The following is an 8166-nucleotide window of genomic DNA, read 5'->3' on the forward strand; positions in this document are numbered from 1 at the left end:
AATAAATCTCACTAAGAACTATGTTTGTGAGGTCACTTAAATGTTACAACCCATTTACATCCAGAACCAAGAGAACACTGCCCAAATTAAATTCAGCAAGCCTGCACTTTTTGGGTAAAAGACAAGAACTAAGCACTAGGGGATATGAAAAATTAAAATGCATGGACTTTGACATCAGTGAGATAAATAAACAACTGCATACATGCTACAATCAACAGTAGAAATACATAAGTTAAACGTGGAAGTGCCCAAGTTGGTCCCCGCGAGATATTAAGATCTAATTTTCTTTCCAAAATGTCTCTGTTCTCTGACAAGCAGCAAAAAGGAACATTATTGGTATAGAAGTATGACATTCTTCCAGGCTGTCTTCTCATATCTGAGTCTTTGCTGATTGTGTCTACCATGGAATGTGTTCTTTTCTGAGGAAGCATAATATGAAAACTGCAGTTGTACACAAATAACTTAAAAATTGGCCTATCTAGAAACTGGTAGCATTAGCTGTGTTTCTTTTATCTATCATATAGGAATGACAACTTAATGCCCAAAGCATAAGTAGTGCATTTAGAATAGTTTTTAGGCACATCGTCTGAGCATAGTCTTTAACACCCTCTTATATTTTATTTTCATTTTAGTTCTTTTACAAAGCTTCCTCATCTGGCAGGAACAGAACAAAATTTCTTGCTTGCCAAGAAAATTCAAACCCAGTGGAAGAAATTTGGACTAGATTCACCCAAGTTGGTTCATTATGATGTCCTCTTATCTTACCCCAATGAGACAAATGCCAACTGTATATCGATTGTGGATGAACATGAAACTGTGGTATGTGAAATTGTTGGTACCTTTTATATTTTGCAATCCAACCGTTTTATGTGGATTGTAATGTAGGGTCAAGTAAAAGTAGAAATTTGTTAATAGTGAATTATTCAGTATCCACTATGTGTTCAACATGGTGTTAAGTCCTGAGGCCAGAATGAGACTAGGATATGGTTCCTTTGCCTAAGTAAGTTGAGGCAGACAATGGAATACTTCAGACTTCAAATTAGTATGGTAAGTGCTATGAAGATTATGATTAGAGTTCATTATTTACAGAGAAAAGGGTCACTCAGCCCAGCCTGGGAGTTAGACAATGTTTCCTGAAGTCTTGACATGTGAGTCATGAAAGGACGTAAGGAGATAACCATGTGACAAAATAGGATAAGAGAATTCTCAACAAAAGACAAAATATTGGCAAAGGATTGGAGGCATATATTAGCTTAGTATTATTGGGAGAATGTAATGATTTTCTGTATTTCAAAAGTGTAAAATACAAAATGGGCCATGATATGAGATAAACCGGTAAATATGTCCTGGGAACAGATCATAGAAGGGCGTATATGCTGTCCTAAGAAGCTTAAACTTCAACTTCAGTTCATGGGCACCAATGACAAGTCCTGAGCAGGGGAAGGATGTGGCTAGAGGGGCATTTTAGATAGACAAGGTCCTCTGTAGATTACACCTAGGCTAAGCAATGGGTTAAAGTTGTTGTCTTAAGACAATAGTCCAGGTAAAAGATAATAAAGTTTTAGGATGTTAGTAGGAATGAGGAAGAGGGATGGATTTCAGAAATAGTAAGGAAATGTATTAGCAGGACATGATTAGTGATTGACTTGGGGAAGGAGGGGAAGATAGAGTTGAGGATGACTCCGCGACTGTCTGGTGTGAGTGGCTAATGACTGAAGCTATTAATAGAGGTAGGAAATGCAGATCAAAAGCAGTCCCAGGGTGAGAGATGATAAATTTGAATTTTAACATGTTGAGTTTGGACATCCAGGATGAAATAACCACCAAACATTTAAATATATGAATCTGAAAAGGTAAGTATCATAAGCATATTAGCTACTAGTAAAATTCTGATACTTAATGAAGTCTCGCAGTGAGGGAGTACAGAGGCAAGCAATGGGCTGGGGATGAAACATGGGGAAATATTATTTAAATAAAGATGAAAGAAAAGGAGCCCACCAAGAAAGCTGAATAGGCATAGTCAAAAAAAGAGGATCACCAAAGTGCCACCTTTGAAGCTCTGCTGTTACACTTTATAAGGAAAGTTTTGGTTACCTGAGATTGCATGCATTTATAAAAGTTTCTATTATTAGGAAGACATTAATAATGACAAGGCTCTTTCTCATTGTTGTCAGTGTAATTTATCTATTTAATTATATAACCTAGTTCCAGGATGCTTAATCTGAAGTATATACTTGATGGCAAAATGAATTATATCTTAATAATAATCTGGAATTTTTCTCTCTAACTTGACATATTTTAATTCTTGCTAGATTTTCAAAACATCATACCTCGAACCACCACCAGATGGCTATGAGAATGTTACAGATATTGTGCCACCATATAATGCTTTCTCAGCCCAAGGCATGCCAGAGGTAAAATAAAATACATTTGTAATCCAAGTCTTTAAATGGTTCTTTTGCAATGTAAAACCTGTATAGAGGACTAAAACCAAGGAAATTAGGTGAATCATTCATGCGGGTTCATTGTTTGATATTCAGTACTATGAAAACCTCATCCCTCAAATTAAAAAAAATTATAATAAAATAAAATAGAAGAGAACACCAGACAGAGAAAAAAGAAACAAAACAAATACATTAAAAACTGACCCTGCTGAAGGAGTTGCCACTGTCTGAAATAACAAACTGCTGAACATGCCTTTCAGTGAGGCAGTAGGTGTTTTTTTGTTAGTTTGTTTTTATATTTGTTTTGTTTTGTTTTTTTGAGACAGTTTCGCTGTTGTCACCCAGGCTGGAGTGCAGTGGTACGGTCTCGGCTCACTGCAACCTCCACCTCCCAGGTTCAAGCAATTCTCTTGCCTCAGCCTCCCGCTTAGCTAGGACCACAGGTGCATGCCGCCACGTCCTTCTAATTTTGTATTTTTTTTAAGTGGAGACAGGGGTTTCTCTATGTTGGTCAGGCTAGTCTCGAACTCCCGACCTCAGATGATCTGCTGGCCTCGGCCTCCCAAAGTGCTGGGATTACAGACATGAGCCACTGCTTCTGCCCAGCAGTAGGTGTTTTTACAAGCTTCTTTCCATTTTTCATAATTTGAATATTTTATGGATTCATAGATAGGATTTTACAGATCATACCATAGAGGTTCTTAAATTAATGCAATGGTTGGAAATTAAATAAATATAGTTAGGATCTTTAAAATGACATTTATTTACTCTATTCCCTGTGGCTTTTTATACACTGATAATTTCTTCAACACAGGACATACTGTTTAGATATGTCTGGCTGGGTGCGGTGGCTCACACCTGTAATCCCAGCACTTCGGGAGGTTGAGGCGGGCAGATCTTTGGAGGTCAGGAGTTCAAGACCAGAATGGCCAACATGGTGAAATCCCATCTCTACTGTTAAAAAATACAACAATTATGTGGGCGTGGTGGCACATGTCTGTAATCACAGCTACTCTGGTGGCTGAGGCAGAATCACTTGAACTCAGAAGGTGGAGGAGGTTGCAGTCAGCCGAGGGAGTGCTACTGTACTCCAGCCTGGAGGACAGTGAAATTCCGTCTCCAAAATAATAAACAAATAAATAACTTTTATGCATTATCCTTTTTTAAACCTTTTCAGGATTTTAAAAGATTCTCTAATGACTTCTGCATAATTACCGTGGGTCTGTTTATTATTCCCCAAATAAAGAAACACTTTTGATGATGCAGTATTGTGAAGCAAACTTATTTTTTGTTTTTTTTTCTTTAATTTTAGCAGTATTATATATATTTTCTTTTCCCTATAGGGAAATCTTGTATATGTGAACTATGCTCTCACTGAAGACTTTTTCAAACTAGAAAGAGAGATGGGCATCCACTGTACTGGGAAGATTGTTATTGCAAGATATGGAAAAATCTTCAGAGGAAATAAAGTACAGTATTATTTATTTTTCTACAGAGAATGAGAGGATATATATATTCTGTAAATGTAAATGACCAACTTGCTTCTCTGTTTCCAAATTGCTTTCAAACATTTCTTTTCTTTTTTTTTTTTTTCCTATTTGTCATGGGTACACAGAAACTCATGTTTCTATGTTTTCTCACATACCTGGACAAGAAAATTATTTCTAATCATTTTTATTACAAAAGTAATATTTGCTTTTAGAAATTTAATTGAAGGAAATTTATATAAAGTAAAAAATGAAAAGCTCCTCTGCATTACCCACTTCATTATTCAGATATAATCAATCTTAATAGCTTTTTTCAAACCTAATTCTGTGAAATATAAATACATCCGTCCCTATATGCCCATTTTACATATATTTATTTATTTACTTTTACATTCTATATTATAAGACTTTATTTTTTTTCATTCAGCCATGACTCATATTCTTCATGTCCACATGTTGAGAGTTATGTAATACATTGGTTAAGAGTATAGAAACCTAGATCCATTATCACTTGGGTTCTGGTCTAGTCTGGCTCCTATTCTTTCTAGATATTTTACTGTGAGCATGTTACTTAACTTCTCTGTTGCAAAGTTTCCTCATATATAAAATGCGAATGCCGAGGGCACCAATCTCACAGAGTCCTTATTAAATGACTTTCTTTGAAAGCACTTAGGATAGTGGCTGGTACTTAGTAATTTCTATATAACTGCTTATTAATTACCTCACTGTTTTAAATGATGGCATCGTATTTCACAGAATTGACAAGCCATTTATTTAACCATTCTACTACTGACGATGTTTGTCTTATCTTGAATTTGTTACTATTACAAATAATTTCATTGTGAACATCTTTGTCCATATATGCTTCAGAAATTTGTGTGAAGATTATTGTAGTATAGATTCATAGAAATTAAATGGCTAAATAATAGTGTATATTCTTTCAAAATTTTGATAGACATCATCAATTTTCCTTCAAAAAGTTGTGACAGATTGTACTCTTAGTGATATAACAGGGTGTTCTCTAAATATTGGAATGCTTTTTTATGAATCAAGACTGTTATCCATCTTCTGCTGCAATACTTTTGGTGAAGAAGAATTTAGTATCTCACAGGGTGTATTTTCCTATTCTTGGCCAGTTTGGATTTTTAGAAAGATGTTTACAAAAACCCTGTGCTGTTTTTCACAAATATGACTGCTCTGCGTACAATTTTAAATCAGTTTAGTTCCTTAAATGTTTGTAGGATGCTTGCTCTATGATGTGCAAGATTTCACAGGGCAGTAGTTTAAAATTAAGAAGACATGGTTCATGTTTTCAAAAACACCCTCAGCCTTATAGGAGAGATAGACATTTAAAAGATATGTTAATACATTAAGAGCTATCCTATAATATAGAAAATATAGAACTACAAAGAAGGGACATTAATTCTACAGTTGCAGGTTGTAATAGGAATGTTTCACAGAAGAAATGATAACTCATTTAGAATTCCGTGGAATAATGGAAGTCTGTTAGGTCTAACAGGAGAGAAATTGTGTTCAAAGCCAAGAGAACTGAATGTGTAATTGTATGGTAAAAGGCAGTGTCTAAATATCCTTCCATTATTAAATTAATGTCTTTCTTATATGAATAAGCCAACCATTTGCCATATCTGCATTATGAATTGCACACTGCCCCTGCAGGTTAAAAATGCCATGTTAGCAGTGTCCATAGGAATCATCTTGTACTCAGATCCAGCTGACTACTTTGCTCCTGAGGTACAGCCATATCCCAAAGGATGGAATCTTCCTGGAACTGCAGCCCAGAGAGGAAATGTGTTAAATTTGAATGGTGCTGGTGACCCACTCACTCCAGGCTATCCAGCAAAAGGTAAGGGATGAGTCTATCAGTCCACCAATTTTGCAAAGATATTCCTTGCCCTTTTAGAAGGAATACAGGCAACCATGTTCACAATAATATTAAACTAAAATTCAGTGCACTTATATCATTTTGGATTACTGCTGCTAGGAATTTTAAAACATTTGCTCTTGTATTATTTTAGTTTTACATTTTCATGAGATGTCGGCATGGGGAGTAAACACTCAGTTCATACTCTTCTTCTTCCTTTATTAGAGTTCAGAAATGCTGATCCTCATACCCAAAGCAATGCTGCTTTTAACAAATGACAACTTAGGTTTGCTGAGTTACCGATGGATTGTATCCTTCTTTATATCATACATTTCTTCTTTAAAAAAATGAGTTTTTGTGTTATTTAAAACATAAAATTGGAAGTTTTACATATGTGAAATGATCTCTACAATCAAAATAGTGAACACACCCATTATCTCAAAAAAGCTTCCTCTCATCTCTTTATATTCTCACCCTCCCAACTCTTCCTTCCCACTTCATCCAATCCCTAGACAACCATTCATCTTGCTTTTTGCTGTCAGCATGATTATTTTGAGATCTGTCCATGTTGGCATCTTTGTCAATAGTTTTTCTTTCTTTTGCTAAGTAGTATTGGCAGGCTTTTCAAAATGCAGGTATCTCTGGAGCTGTTTTGTGGACACCAGGAGCATTACTTGACAAGCCCTGTGTTGGTCCCAGGGTACCCTGTGCACCTGGGTAAGGCTGGAACACATTGGGAACAGGGACCCAACATGCCCACTCTGGAACACCGTGGGACCTGGGGAAATCGCCAACTGTTTGCTGTCCTGCCATTGCTGTTCTACACATCCCTGGAGTGTGTAGAGCATCGGTTACAATGTGGTAGTGTCTGGTCAGGACCAGAAATGTCCATTTTTGACCTGGAAGCAGCAGACACCCAAGGCTTAGGGTAGACGTGGGGGCTCCATACCATTCCCAGTGCTAACTTCCCATGGCGGAAACAGGAAGGAATGTCTGGCAACCCACCAAGGGTCAGATGCTACGTCAGCCCGAGCAGAAGCTGCCTGACACTGGCTGTTCCAATGACAATAGGACATCCTTGGGAAGGTGGAGCCATTTGTGAGAGCTTAGGATGGGTGTCCTGGAAGTGCCACTTAAAGGCGACTGAGGCCTCTCAAAATGCCTGTGTTAGAGCTGCAGCTTTCCACGTGGGCTGCAATGCAGTCACCTGTGGAGCTTTAGGACAGGCCCAAGCTCAGCTCCCTGGGCCAGTGCCTTCAGAACTTCCACAGCAGGGATAGCCAGCTTGGAAAGCCATGCCTGGGAGACCACGTGACACTGCCTGGCTGGGTCCTGGGCTGACAGAGATGAGCGTGGAGCTCGTGGTGACTTGGTAATGCTGTGAATTATGTACATGTGGCAGGAAGGTTCCACAATGCCAAGGCCCCAAGTCTTGGAAATTCCATGAGGTCTGCATGAGGTTGAACTAAACACCAAGTGCAGTCCTCAAAGGAAAAATAAAAGAAATACCCACATAAGGGACTCTTTGGAACTGAGTCTGGAAGAGAGGGCTGCCTGGTCCACTCCAGGAGAATTTGCCTAAAATAAGTTTGCTTCCCATTGCATTCTCTTTGCTTGTTCTAAACATCACCTCCTCCCATTCCCTTAATTTGCATCATTCTGGGCTCCTTACTCTTGTTGCAACCTGTTTTTACATTTTAAGGATGTCTGGATTCGATTTACTTAAGAGCATATATGGCTTAATTTTGTGTTTCTGGTAATCATTAATTACATTTCCCCATTTTATCAAATGACACGTTTTCCTCATATCTATTTTGAATATGTTAAAGATTTTTGTATCCAGTTTATCTAAAACTCCTTGATTAAAATGAGTTTAATTCTAGCAATACATACATGCTTATCTCTGCATTGTTTTATAATTTGATGATAAATGTTTGTCCCCAATATATGACTGTATGGATAATACTTTTTAAATAGATACAATAAAATATGATATCTCTTTCTCACTTGATCATGTGGCTGAATGAGTCAATCCCTCCATCAAATAGAAATATCTGGCATCACTTAATCTAACTAATAAAAACATCCAGTGTGCACGTGCACCCACAATGAGAAGAAAAGACCAAAGCAAACAGCCAAAAAGGAGAGAATCCCATGATTTCTGTGTAAACTCCTACAGATATCATAAATATTTATTGCTAGAAACAGTATTTTAAATAAAACATCTTCAGGCAAGTGTATTAAAACTGCCTTGGATACAAGGGGCCCTATCACTTGTAAAACTTGGCAAATTGGATAATAATTAAAAATACAAAATTACACAGAAAATGCCCTTTAATAAATTGAGTTTTTT

The 8166-nt window shown here is 37.1% G+C and overlaps 1 protein-coding gene across 1 annotated transcript in view; it reads left to right on the forward strand.

Annotated features, from left to right (window-relative positions):
• LOC129485356 (N-acetylated-alpha-linked acidic dipeptidase 2-like) overlaps positions 1-7824 on the forward strand; it is a 62143-nt gene extending 54319 nt beyond the window's left edge. Inside the window, exons 5-9 of the mRNA XM_063642024.1 lie at positions 633-819; positions 2313-2414; positions 3788-3913; positions 5609-5795; positions 6449-7824. Of these exons, the coding sequence (XP_063498094.1) occupies positions 633-819; positions 2313-2414; positions 3788-3913; positions 5609-5795; positions 6449-6534 (688 nt within the window). The 3' untranslated portion in view covers positions 6535-7824. The remainder of the gene's footprint in view (positions 1-632; positions 820-2312; positions 2415-3787; positions 3914-5608; positions 5796-6448) is intronic.
• Positions 7825-8166: the final 342 nt, after the last annotated feature.

Source organism: Symphalangus syndactylus, chromosome 6 (assembly GCF_028878055.3).
Source record: "Symphalangus syndactylus isolate Jambi chromosome 6, NHGRI_mSymSyn1-v2.1_pri, whole genome shotgun sequence".
NCBI lineage: Eukaryota > Metazoa > Chordata > Mammalia > Primates > Hylobatidae > Symphalangus > Symphalangus syndactylus.